The sequence below is a fragment of the Lepidochelys kempii genome, chromosome 4 (assembly GCF_965140285.1).
Source record: "Lepidochelys kempii isolate rLepKem1 chromosome 4, rLepKem1.hap1, whole genome shotgun sequence".
In the NCBI taxonomy this organism is placed as follows: domain Eukaryota; kingdom Metazoa; phylum Chordata; order Testudines; family Cheloniidae; genus Lepidochelys; species Lepidochelys kempii.
In genome coordinates, this window is record NC_136383.1 from 136,170,956 (window position 1) to 136,184,259 (window position 13,304).

Here is a 13,304-nt window from a genome sequence, read left to right on the forward strand (position 1 = left end):
CCTCCTAACTCAGAGCACTTTTCTTGCTCCGCCTTTTCATTGTGTCTTGAGAATTTCAACAGCAATTCCCTATTAGCTGCTCTGCCTGTTGTTCTTTAGATCCTGTTGCCTTAGACAACCATACTTTTTGTGGGCTACAGTGACCCACCAAGTTGGCACGAAGAAAAACCATAGGAGTGGTAGGACAGAGAAGGATACCTCTCTAGGGTTTTCCTAGCAGGGATTTCAAAGCACCAGCCTCGCTCTGATGCGTTAGGTGAGGACCGCAGAGCATTGAGGCCAGGTGGATTTGCAGGAAAGGACAACACCCTTCCATATAGATGTCCATATAGATGACCTCCTTGCCACTCTGCTGTGGATCCCTCATCCACCTGGGAGTCCAGATCCTACTGGCGTCAGGGTTCTCTGCATTCCCCTGAGACAGTTTAGCATCTTCCAGGCTAGGACACAGATGGAGGTATTACTGTGAGCTCTTGCCTGGATTTCCAGCCTGGGGAATGTCGGCATGGAATAATGTATGCCCCGATCCACCCAAAACTGTCTCCAAAGGGTAAGGAGTGTTATGCTTTTGTCACAGAAATTCTGAGATTCATGTGCGAAGGGCTCCTACCAATATACAGGTCAACTGGAAATTATCTGGGTTTGAGATTCATTTCCTTCCTCAAACTCACTAATCTGGAACATTATTCCTTATCTTGCCCACAACCTTCACTGTGGTTCTGAATGTTACCTACAGTTACATGGATGGCCTTTGCTTTTTCATTATAAGAACCAGTTGGTAAACTAGAAAGCACTGGGAGTGACAGAGGTGGCAGGAATGCATATCACTGAGTTAGTTACAACTAACTTGTTGCTTCTGGAGTGAAGGGATGAAGTATCGGTGACGGATTCGGTCACAGAGACCCCCTTGGGACTGCCATCTGATGTGCTGAGCCTACTCTGGCAGCCTATGAACGTGCTGGTGTTATTCATGCCAATGCAGCCTCCAGTTATATCACCAGCAGTCCAGTTCTCCACACAAAGACTAGGGGCCTGGTTCTGATCTCCCAACACTGTAACTCCAGTGACTTCAGTGACTAGTGTGAGTGAGATCAGCATCGAAACCAAGGCAAGGGATTATTGGGGCTATAAGAGGAAGGGCTGAGTCATGGCAGTTGATCATGGGGTGGCGTTGTGAGGAAACTGAAATCAAACCCGTAGACTGACTTTGATAAACGAGCTTCTGCTTCCATGCTATCAGCCACCAGAGGTGCTGGAACTAGGGGGGCTGCAGCACCCCTTGGCTTGAAGTGGTTTCCATCATATGCAGGGTTTACAGACCGGTTCAATGGCTCTCAGCACCCCCACTCTACAAATTGTTCCAGCACCCTTGTCAGCAACCCACTGACAATTCAGTCAGGACTGGATTCCACCCGTCCTTCGAGATGTGATGGGAGCTGTCAGCAGTCCGGCCAGCAACGTTTCCATTGGCACACTGGCTCAGATCTCTGCTCTTAGCAGAAATCTCTCATGTTAACGAGCTGTAATTCCTCCTTACAAAGAAGGGCTTTGAGCATTTGTCCTGTCCGAGCTACCCCTCCTGCACGGGCCATTAGCTAACAGCAGCTGTCTCTGCGCTCAGAGAGGAAAGATGATGGTTTAATAACCAAACTGCAACAGCTCCACCCATGTTCATGCTTTAGCACTGTTTGCACTGCAGGAGCTGATGGGAAGTTTCTGTTTCCCTGTCAATCCTCTTCTTACAGGATCTGGGTGTCAGCTGTCAAATTTTTGTTGTGCTGTGACTGCAGCCAGGGGCCGTCAGTATCGTCCCCATGACATCTTTCTCATCCCCTAGCAAAGTCATTGGGCCACTGCTGTTCCCTTGCATTGGTGGCAGTGTGGTGTAGTAGCTAGGGACCCGGCTTTTGGGGAACTGGGGTTCTAATCCTGGCTCTGCTACTAAATTGCTATGTGACCTGGGGCAAGTCACTTCACCCCTCGGCCCTTCTACTTCCTTTCTCCCACCTTTTATTGGTCTTCTTTATTTCGATTGCAAACCCCTTGGGGCAGGCATTAGATCCACAGATTCCTGGGCCAGAAGGGGACATTGTGATCCTCTCTTCTGACCTCCTGTCTAAAACAGGCCAGAGACCTGCCCCATACTAATTCCTAGAGCAGAGCTTTTAGGAAAACATCCAGGCTTGATGTAAAAATGGCCACTGATGGAGAATCCACTACGACCCTTGGTAAAGTGTTTCAACGGTTAATTCCTCTCGCTGTTAAAAAGTTATGTCTTAGCTGCAGGCTGAATTTGTCTGGCTTCACATTCCAGCCATTGGCTCGTGTTCTGCCTTCTCAGCCAGACCGACGAGCCCATTGGTAAAAAGGGACTGATTCAGGGGCCGTGGCAGCCATCAGCTGTACGTTCCCATTCAAATCAAGCAGACATGACCAAAAGTCTGGCAGGCTGGAGTCTCCAGCACTTCTATCCATGGCTCAGAGACCCCTGAGATACTAAGATGGGGACAAATGCACTGGATAAGTAGCTGCAAGTGCAACAAGAATTGGGATTTTGTCATTTACTCCCAACACACCTATTTCCAGCTGTGCCTTATTAGTAAAAAACAGACGCCTCCCTGTACCCACGAGGCAGGTTTGCTCAAAAGTTTCCCACGGTTGCTACCATCAGTTCATGGCTACAGGAGTAAGTGCCAGCAGAAGCCGGAGTATGGATTCATTCAGAGATTCGAAGGGACAGTTGTGATACGTTAGTCTGATGTCCTGTATAACACAAGCCATAGGACTTCCCTGAATTATTTGCTGCTTCAAGTCAAATGGCTGTGGATGAACTAGAGCGGATTCTTCAGGAACAAACCCATCTGGATTTAGAGGGTTCTGGTTTAAAGGTTTTTCCGGTGGTTCATTAGCCACAGTGCTAAAAATGTAAGCCGCATTGCTCGTTTGAATTTGTCTAGCTTCAACTTTCAGCCAGCTCCAAGCAAGACTCATCCCCAGGTAATCATACAGTAGCACCCAGATGCTTGCTGTTAGATTTATTATCCCTGCCTTACAGATGGGGAAACCGAGGCACAGGGTGTATAAAATCACTTGCCTAACATCACGCAGCTAGTCTGTGGCAGTGTCTTCCCCCTTAGACCATCCTAGCCATCCATGCAGCACTAGGAAGCTCTATTTCATTGCATCTTCCTTTATCTTACAGCATTGTGTGCTTGAATCAGACAAGACGACCCTAAACATAGCTGCTGAGCACGAGTCCTTAATTCAGCATGGTCTCCCGCCCCGCCTCCCCATGAGACCCTGTTCACCAGCAGGAGCTAAGCAACAACAACAACAAAATGCCATTGAGCTTTACGCATGCCTGTGGGGCCAAACATCTGTCCTTTCCCGCTGAAACCGTTTGTGCCGATAAAAGTAAAATCAGCTTTGATTGTGCACTTCGCTCGCTCACCCCTTTCAGCACTCACAGCTGCAAGTGTTTTTAGGTTGCAATATATAACAAACCCGCCTCTCCCACCCCCCCTTTTATTCTGTTAGGGACCCACCGCTGTGCCCAGTGATGGAAGTTGCAGACTGCTGCAGCAAGCTGGGTGTCGCACTCTTCCACCCAGCTACTGAAAATGATTTTTCCCGTGAGATCTCCTGTCCCAAAACACTGCTGGGCCCGCTCCTCGCTAGGTATCATGGGCCTTCCCGCCCGTGGGCCTGGTATTTAAGGAGATGGGCTGCCACTGGTACCTTGTCAGCGGGCATGATGTAAACACCACGTTTCCAGCCTTCGCTGTGGTCAATTCCGATGTAGTGGACAAGTGGCTCACGAAAAGATTTAGCTCAGTGGCTCTCAAACTCTGGGGCGGGAGCGGCTCACGACCCTGTTTTAATGAGGTCGCCAGGGCTGGTGTTAGATTTGCTGAGGCCTGGGGCTGAAGCCAAACGTCCAAGCCCGGCCACCCAGGGCCAAAGCCAAAGCCTGATGGCTTCAGCCCTGGGAGGCGGAGCTCAGATTACAGCCTCCGCCCACCTAGGTTTAAAGCCCTCAGGCTTCTGCTTTCCCCCCCCTGCCCGGGGCAGAGGAGCTCTGCCTTTGGTCCCCCTTCCCGGGGGTCACATCATAATTTTTGTTGTCAGAAGGAGGGGCACGGTGCAATGACATTTGACAACCCCCTACATGACACCGTGCCTGCCTGGCGCCTGCTTGACATCACTCAGGGGGTCTTTGCGGGTGTAGGGGCTATGCACAGGGGGTAGATGGGGGGACCTGTGACACACTGCTAAAAGAAATTGGCCCCGGGCTGAGTAAGAGTGGCAACTCATTTGTTCATACAAGTGACCAAGTTAGCATCCAGCCAGGCCCTTGCTTATCAATCACTAGGTAAAAGGCCACATTGCCTGGCAAGTTGCACATCATTATTCAAAGGCAGGGGATCCAGTTTTAAAAAAAAACCAGCTCAGGTCCCCGTCTCCCCTCTGTTCCCCCAATCATCTGCTTCCCTTCCTGTTGTTTGATAGTTAATGAGGATTAACATCTTTCCATCGCTTACACCGGCGCTGGTCTCCAGACTAAACTTCCACACCCTGCCTTCAAACCTTGAATGGGAGTAGGCTTTTCGTTCCAATTTCGCCTTGATGGACATAGAGTCTAAAGAAACCAATAGGGAAATTCCTGCAGATGCTTGGCGTGTCTGCTCAGGAGCTGTGTTCCTAAAGCCCTTTTTCTTTTCCTGAACCAGAAATCCCTTTGGTGCTCCCCTGCATTCTACTAAAATCATTGCTGACACATGCGATGGTTAACGTGTCCAGCCATGCTTCCTCGGCTGAGCAGCTGGTGACATGTCTAGGGCCCTCTCGCAGGAAGCCACAAACGCTACCCTGCAGAAAGTAGGTTGCCTACAGGGGGTGCTGTTCTTGAGGTGGTAGATTACTGCTGTAGTTGACGAATCAGCCTGACCACTTCTGGTTATTAACGCTCCTAAAGCAAGCTGGGCACGAGGGCCTTGGGTGGGTTAATCTTGGCTACAGTCCAGGGTTCGGAATTGCATCCTACTGCCCAAATTTTCCCCTGTACTTTTAATCTGTTAACCCAGCGGTTCTCAACCGGGGGTCTGTGGCCCCACTGGGGTGGGCAGAGGCTGTGAGCCATTTCAGGGGGTTCTTGAGCCCCAAGACCCTCTGCCCCATGGGGCTAAAGTGAAGCACCCTGCGGGGCAGAAGCCCTGAGCCCTGGCACCCCACAGCCCCACCCCAACCCACGGGAGTAAAGCCTCGAGTCCCTCCCCACCACACACACACTGGGTCCTGGGATTTTTATAGCATGTTAGCGGGGGGGGGCTAAGAAAGCAAAATGTTGAGAACCCCTTCATTAAGCTGTTGGTCCCTGTCCTAAATGGTGCAGGACCCCTGTGTGCTTTTAACCCTCTGCGCTGGGCTGATCCAAAGGTGACGCTGGTTTGGGGGGTACAATGATTTGCCTGAGTCTCTATTAACAGTCCAAGGATGCACAAATGTTTTCAGTTAATACCGTCATAGAGTTTAAGGCTAGAAGGGACTGTGACACGAGGTAGCTGACCCCCTGTCTAACGTAAACCCTCCTAGTCAGGCTCACCCAGCTCGGACCTTGGCGGGGGCTGTAGGGGCTACCGTAAGGCACACAAGAAAACACCAGCCTTATCGTCAACCTCAGCAGAGAGACCTGGGCCAGACAGCAGCTCAGGCTGGCGCTTGTGCAGAGCCCACTCCTCCAGCCCAAACAATTGCAGCCACCGCCAAAAAACCGAACCAGCACTGTCAGCTCTCACACAATGAGCCCGGCCAGCTCAGGGCGGGCCTGGCAGACTGGCCACGCTCATGGGATCAGAGGGGAAATAAAGAGGAGCAAAGGCTCAGGAAAATGCATGTGTGCTTTATTCATGTACACGTTTGAATACTGATGCTTATAGAAGTTTAGTTACGTACAGATTATATCCCCGTAGTATACGCTAACATCAGCCATTCAACCCCCCCGCGAGGGCACACACACAGTCTCTCAGCATCACCTGCCATCACTTGTTTTATTGCCGAGATTATTCCTTCCCGCAGAAACGCCTTCCTCACCAGGCGCTTTGTTGTTTTGGCGATTGCGTTACACAAGGTGTAAGGAATTCCCAAACCACTCCAGAAATGGCATGGCCCCTCAGAAAATACAGCTCAGCGATGCCACAGAAGTTTGCTTTATTAAAAAGGACACATCTTTGTGCTTAGGAAAGTCTGTGGGGTACGTATTAGTCCGTCTCAGCCCCTTTCCAGTGCAAGCAGATACACCAGGGGCCCTGGTTAGTAGAGAGAATTGAAAAAATTAATCATTTTGAGCATTTAAATTTTTGCGAACATTTTGGCCCATGGCAAAAAGGGAAACTCCCCCCACACACACTCACAAAGTGATCATATTTTCTCATTGGATATAAGAACTGATTTAAAAAGAAATGGCAAATGTTGAAATTTTTAATGATTTTTTTTAATCAATTTCAAATACTGATGGAATGAAATGATCACATAACAATTTCATCCGGTTTTGTGGTGAGAGAGAGAGAGAGAGAGAGTGTGTGTGTGTGTAAAAAAAGTTGGCTTGAATTCTTGTGTTAACCCTCCCCACAACATCTTCTCCACCTGGCCATTGCTTAGCATCCACAAGCTTTGCATTTTTAAATTGAGGGACCCCCCCCCTCCCCGCCCCCTCAGTCCTATAGGTGTAATGACACCTACAGAGCTCCCGGCCCGATCTCTGCTGACTCCATCCAGCGCAACCAACAAAATACTCAACAGTTTGCTCATTTCATCCAGACATCAAATTGCATCCACGTCCATTGTAGTTCTGTGACCCCCGTTTGCAGGCGAACCCATCCCATACTTGCCAAGGTTTGGATGCCATAAAACGTGGGGCTTTCACAAGGGGAAGAAAGTGAGGGTGAGACTTTTGCCGCCATTGAAATGTGTTGGCCTTGCAGCGCTTGCAAGGATGGTGTGGGGAAAACAATAACCATTTGGCTTACAAGAACTAGGGCTGTTTTGCCCGAACACTACCCACCATATCTGAGGCGTGAAACGTGACAGCTTGCTTTTAAAGCCCTGGGTTTGAAGGCCCCCATTGAGCGCAGCCTTCTGGAGGCTGAGACTGGTCACTGCCTGGTCAGCCGACCCTGCTGCTGCTCAAAAAAGTGGTGCTAAGCTGGGGTACCCAAGACAGCTGACACCAGGTCCCTCAGCCAATTTATACCAGCTGAGCCGCTCCCCCCTTACTTAGAGCTCATGCTGCCCTGCCAAGCATGTGAGGACTAAAATTCTCCACACCGACATTAGGGCTGGAATGACGTTTTCGAGTGCTGCGGCTGGCTGGAGGGAAAAACCCTCCCGCACTTCCAGCACACATATTGGCTAAGGAAATGGGAGCCCAGCCTTTCAAAAGCCCCAGAGAGGTGAACTGGACAGTGGGGTAAGTTCCTAGGCGGTGGCCATGGAAACGCCCAGTCTAACCCATAACGCGGCCTGATTACATGGCTCAGCACATGAAGGTTGGGCCGGCAGCCGGTAGCTCAGGCTACTGCGGGCAGAACGGCAGGAAATGGCCACACCTAGTTAAAGCCAAGGAGCGTGGCACATAAAGGCCTCTTATGAAGTAGCTTCCTGGTACACAGGGAAGAGCCTTGTCCAGCTGTCATTGGGTCAGCAGTCAGATCCTGCCTCTGCTGTGCCAGCTGTTGTCAGGCTTTGCACAGCACAGCTGTTAGTCGTGTCACTTCACGCACTATTAGGAGGCTCGCCCACGCTTAGGCTGCTACCAGGAGCTATATAGACTAGGCTTGTGCATGCCCACCCCATCCCACTAAAAACACAATGTACCACGAGCTGTGGCCACCGCCTGCTGTTCTCTGTAGCGCTCATCTTCCCGGCTGGGTGCATGACACCAACCGGCGGGTATGTCTGCAGCCAGCTTTGTTGTTCCACATTTACACCTGCTGTCCCTGCCCATAAGCCCTGATTTTATGAAGACCTCTGGGACAGCTGAGACCTCTGTAAAACCAGGCCAATGAGACGTTACTGTGCTAAGGTGCACCACGGAAAAACAGCTTTGGTCACTGCAACCCAGGGGTGGTGGTGGTGGGGGAAACATAACAGGACTTTGGTTACACTAGGCTCAGAACTCCAGCGCATCACTCCAAAGTAAGTATTAACTGGTCATATTTCATGCTCGACTAAGGGCCCGGGAATGTTTCTCTTCCATTGCAATTTTCCTTTAAAATTTAAGCAATCGAGCTAAGAAATCAACTTCTGAGGGGACTGGGAGAGGAGGGCAACGGACTGCAGCCAAACCCCTATCCTGGGCCTTGTGCGTGCAGTGCTCCATTGGGTGGTGCTCGCGATCCCCACCTGCCACTGCTGGGCCCTGTCAAAATCCTTCTGACAAACCCACATGTCAGGAGAGGGCTGCTGGTGGCGCTGGAGACATGTGACCCAAGGAATGTGCTTCTCGAACCCAGCCGCCCAAAGTGCTGGAGGCCCTCAAGAAATGCTCCTCCATGGGGCAGCCAGGCTGAGCATTTAATGAGGGGGCAATTCACCAGCGTCTCTCTGAGCCTGATCCAGCACAGAGGCCCCTCAGCTCGGCCACTGATGTCAACAGGAGTTAGGGGCTTACTCATGACCCTCAGGATCATACGCTGTATCTCCACAGAAAGGTAGGGGTGGCCATGCGGGCTCAGACCCATGGTCCATCTAGCCCAGCAGCCCGTCTCTGGCAGTGGCCGGCCCCCAATGCACCAACAGAGGAAGGTGCAATAAATCCTGCAAACAGCAAGCATAGAGAACACTTCTTCCCAGATCCTATTATTTAGAGGTTGACTTAGCGTCTGAAGAATGAGGGCATAAGCCAACCTAATGAGAGCAACTTTGTTAGCTAACTATTTAACAAGGTGAATCAGAGCAGGCCATGCCCTGATGCATTTAGTGCCTGGATCATTTCATACGGCAGCTGGGTTTTTGAGTATCCCCAAGTGGCCATTCGTCTGGGTGAGTTGGTTGGTTGCTAGGTCTCCACTGAACCTTTTCCAGCCCATCTTTCATTTCTGTGACTAGAGATACCAAGTAACCCACTGAACAGCCTTTGTGTCACTAAGGGCGTCTACACTGCAGTAAAACACTCGCAGCTGGCCCATATCAGCTGACTCGGAGCTATAAAATTGTAGTGTAGACATCAGGGCTCATGGGGTCCCAGGGCCCAGACAGCTACACAGCAATTGTATGACGCCAATGGCCTGATCCTGCTGACATGGGCCAGCTGCGGGTGCTCTATTGCAGTGTAACCACAGCCTTTAAGACCAAACAACTCGCTTGTCACAGGTGAGCACGAGTCAAGCGACGTGACATCAGTCCTTGCCTGGAGGCTTACACATACCAAGAGATTATAAAAAGACTAGCGTTGTGTTGGGACAGTATATCCTACTCTCACCGCACACTTGGATGCGACAAAAACTACCCCAAAGTCTTGACAGGGCCAGTTAAGAATGTTCCGGGCTCAGAAGGGGACGCCACCATGAATTGCCAAAGCCGGCAAAATAATGGAAGGCGACACACGTGTTTCTTCCTGAAGACCATTAACGCATGAACATGGTTTTCTACAGGAGAGGGGAAAGGGTCAGGGTTTGGCTGGGAGTTACACGCCAGCTACACAGGATGCTGTCAGGCATGTTGAAAAACCAGCTAGGTCAGGGATCGCACGGTCCTGGCTTTGCTGTATCCCGCAGAGATGCCTGGTGTCTCCTTGGCGGGCAAAGGCAATGCCTTGCTGACAAAGTGGATGACGGCCTCAGTCTGAGCCAGGGATGGGGTTCTGTTGGTCCTCCCGCAGCTCGGGTCACTGTGTAGAAAGTTGCATGGCATATCGCGAGACCCACCACGTCCCCGTAGGCCAGAGTTTCATGAAACCTTCCAGACAGCTCATCTGTCAGGAGTCTTTCCTCGCTCGGCTGTTTCAGGAGAGCTCGGGGCCTCTGAATCTCGTTTCTTGTGCTGGGCTCTACGAAGGGGCCTGTCTGTGGTTCTGCCCCACCATGGACATGCTACAGGGCGCTGGAGACGAGAAGCGAGCCAAGGAGGGGGAAGGATGACCAGGAGTGAGCTGGTGAGGCCTTCAATTTTACAAAATAGAATATGTTGGCTGGGGTGGGGCGGGGGGAGAAGGGCAATTTCCACACACGCCCCGCCCGCCCCGCGACGAGACGCCCCAAACAGAGTCACCGCTTGCCGCGTGCTCGCTCCCTTTCACATCGCAAGCAGGAGTGGCGCAGCGAGAGCCATGGAAACCCACATCAGCAGCCACCCCGCAGTGCAGGAGGCTGACGCCAAGCCGGAGGTTTCGGATGCCAGTTGGGTGGAGCCCCTTAGGAGTGGCTCCTCGCCAGGTCCCTGTGAAGAGAATGGAGACAATGCTGAGGGTGAACCCCACACTCATCCTCCCACTCCGGGAAAAGACAGGAGCCGGGCACACCCCACAACATTTAACGGTGTTGCAGGCAGGGAGGGGTGTGAGGGCCAGGCTGATCGAGGCCTGTTATGAAGCATTGGCCTGAATTCTGGTCTCAAGCCAGCTCTGTTGAAGTCGATAGTTACACTGCGGTGAGGGTGGAAGCGGCTCTCATCAGCATCTAATGGAGGCCTTTCAGAATCAGAGCTCGGGACAACCATTAACAGGGCAAGCCCTGGAGCAGAATGGCCTGACAGTGACTTCACTTTAGTCTGAGGCCAGATAACACAGGCCGAAACACCTGGAGGCTCCTGGGTCATCAAGTCCAGTCTCCTGCTATCACAGGCAACCCTCTCATGCCATCCTATGGCTAAACTTACCATGCCCCATATTCAAATTAGAGGGGTTGTTTGCTCCCTTCCCCCCATGCCCGCTCCTACTGGGAAGCTGGTCCAGAGCCTCACTCATCTGATGGTTAGAAACCTTCTAATTGCCAGCCTCTGGGTATTCCTGGCTGGTTGATCAATTTGTTCTTGAGCCAACACTGTCCTTTAGTTAAAGTGGTTCTTTCCCTTCCCTGGTGTTTACCCCGCGTATGTATTTATAGAGAGCAACCCGATCCCCTCTCAGCCTTTGCTTTGCTAGGCTATAACCGAGCCCAGCTCTTTGAGTCTCCTTTTATACGATGGGCTCTCCAGTCCCTGATCACCCTACTTGTGCTTCTCGATGCCTGTCCCGTTTGAATTCATCTTTCTTGAATATGGCGACCAGAACTGTACCCAATTGTCCAGATAAAGTCTTACCAGTGCCTCAGATGATGGAATTAATCCTTCCCTCTCTCTGCTGGAAATACCTGGCCTAATAACATAGCTCTCCCTGCTCAGTGACTGTCATCAGGTGCGTCCATAATACAGAGTTAACTCAATGATCCAAGGTCCAGTTCCCTCCCTGGTGTTGGGCAGAGGAGTAGCCACATAGCGAAATGGCAGGGTTTGCTGGAGTGTTTCCTGTCTCCACTGGTTTTGTGTGGTGCCCATGTACCCCACACACCTGCTGGGTGTGGTGTTCTGTCCTATCTAGTGGCACCAAGACCAGCTAGAGAGAGACAATTAATGAGTCTTCTCTACAGTCTTGGCTAAAAGCCATATGGCATGCCTTGGTTGACTTCTGCGTCATATGGCTTTTAGCTCATGCAGTAGAGGCTTATGCACTGAGCTCCAGAAGTCCCAGGTTCGAGCCAACCTCCCGGCGACCAGGGTCCGTCAGTGTTACACCCAGACTTTTGGGGCGTATCCCATGGTTCACAGCCCCTCAGGTTCTCTCACTACAGCTCATACCAGGCCTCTGATCAGAGCCATCTCTCCACGTATTAAGAGAGAGGTGGGGTTTAGAGGCCTTTTTTGCTACTTTTGTGTAATCAGCTTAAGTGTTTCCTGTCCCCCAGAATACTGTTCCCAGGAGGAATGAACACAGCAGGGGAAGCTCACCTTTAAGCAAAGATGCAGAAGTCAACCAAAGCATGCCGGTTGGGGACGTTATGGACACTGGCTCTGCAAAATAGTCCTGACATTCACAGAGGACAAACACTTTTTGTGCTTTTTTTAAGGCTTGGTTTACTCTTAAAAGTTATATTGGCAGAGCTCCCAATCAGGGGTGTGTGAAAAAAAACACAATGTCCCAGTGACATAGCTATGCTAGCAAAACCCCCAGGGCGGATGCAGCTACGCCAGTGGAAGAGAATGTCTTTCGCTGTAAATAATGTCATGGGGGGAGGTGGTGTCCCTACACCGGCAAACAAGGCCTTCTGTCAGCGTGCGCTGTGTCTACAGGCGGGGCCTGTTCTGACATAGCTATGCTGGCCTATGCTCTGTAGTGTAGACGTAGTCTTAGAAGTGGGAGGGGGAGGAGATGGGGTAGGAGGAGTTTAAACTACGTAGGATGAGAGTTGCTTTGGGACGAAGAATGACTTGGTGTTTGTGGCACCAGACTGGGCCCCAGGAGAGCTCGGTGGAGTTCCGGGGAGTGTCATTGATTTCAATCGGTGTTAGGTGCCCAGATACCACTAAGGATTTATGCTTCAGTTCCCCGTCTGTATAAAGGGGATAATAGCACTGCCCTGCCTCACGGCGGTGAGGGGACATAAACTCCTGAATGACTGTGAGGTGCTCAGACACTACCCTGGCAGGAGCCATAAAAGTACCTAGTTACACACAGGAACAGCCATGCTGAGTCAAACTGATGGTCCGCCTGGCTCCGTATCCTATCCCTGGCAGCGGCCAGTGCCAGACGCTTCAGAGGGAATTAACAGAACGGAGCAATCTCGAGTGAGCCGTCTCCTGTCGTCCAATCCCAGCTCCTGGCAATTGGAGGTTTCGGGACAGCTGGAGCATGGGGGTGGAGCTGTACTTTGAGTCCCCCACTTTATTGCTGGCTGGGCATTTAATGCATGGGGGTGGAGCTGTACTTTGAGTCCCCCACTTTATTGCTGGCTGGGCATTTAATGCTTAGTGACGACATGAACCACGTCCCAGGTCTGAGCAGCCGTCTAACGTTTGGATGCTGATCAGGATTAGCCTTCCTCCTTCAGCCTGCACCATGGGACTGGGACTCTCCTAGGAACAGGCTCTTCCATTATACCGCCGGAAGGACCAGCAATGCCAAGGGACAACTTTTCCGCTAGTGTCTCTGTACCTCCACGCCCAGGGGGAACCAAGAAGTGCAGAGATACCTGAAATGGGGGAAAGTTACCGGCACGTTTTCAAACCTCCCAGAAGCCTGTGGTTGCAGCTGGGCTTGAGCCCTGGGTGAAGGT

The 13,304-nt window shown here is 51.4% G+C and overlaps 1 protein-coding gene across 1 annotated transcript in view; it reads right to left on the minus strand.

Annotated features, from left to right (window-relative positions):
* Positions 1-6,706: 6,706 nt before the first annotated feature.
* Positions 6,707-13,304, minus strand: part of GFRA4 (GDNF family receptor alpha 4) — a 132,159-nt gene continuing 125,561 nt past the window's right edge. Inside the window, exon 8 of the mRNA XM_073342976.2 lies at positions 6,707-10,434. Within this exon, the coding sequence (XP_073199077.2) occupies positions 10,291-10,434 (144 nt within the window). The 3' untranslated portion in view covers positions 6,707-10,290. The remainder of the gene's footprint in view (positions 10,435-13,304) is intronic.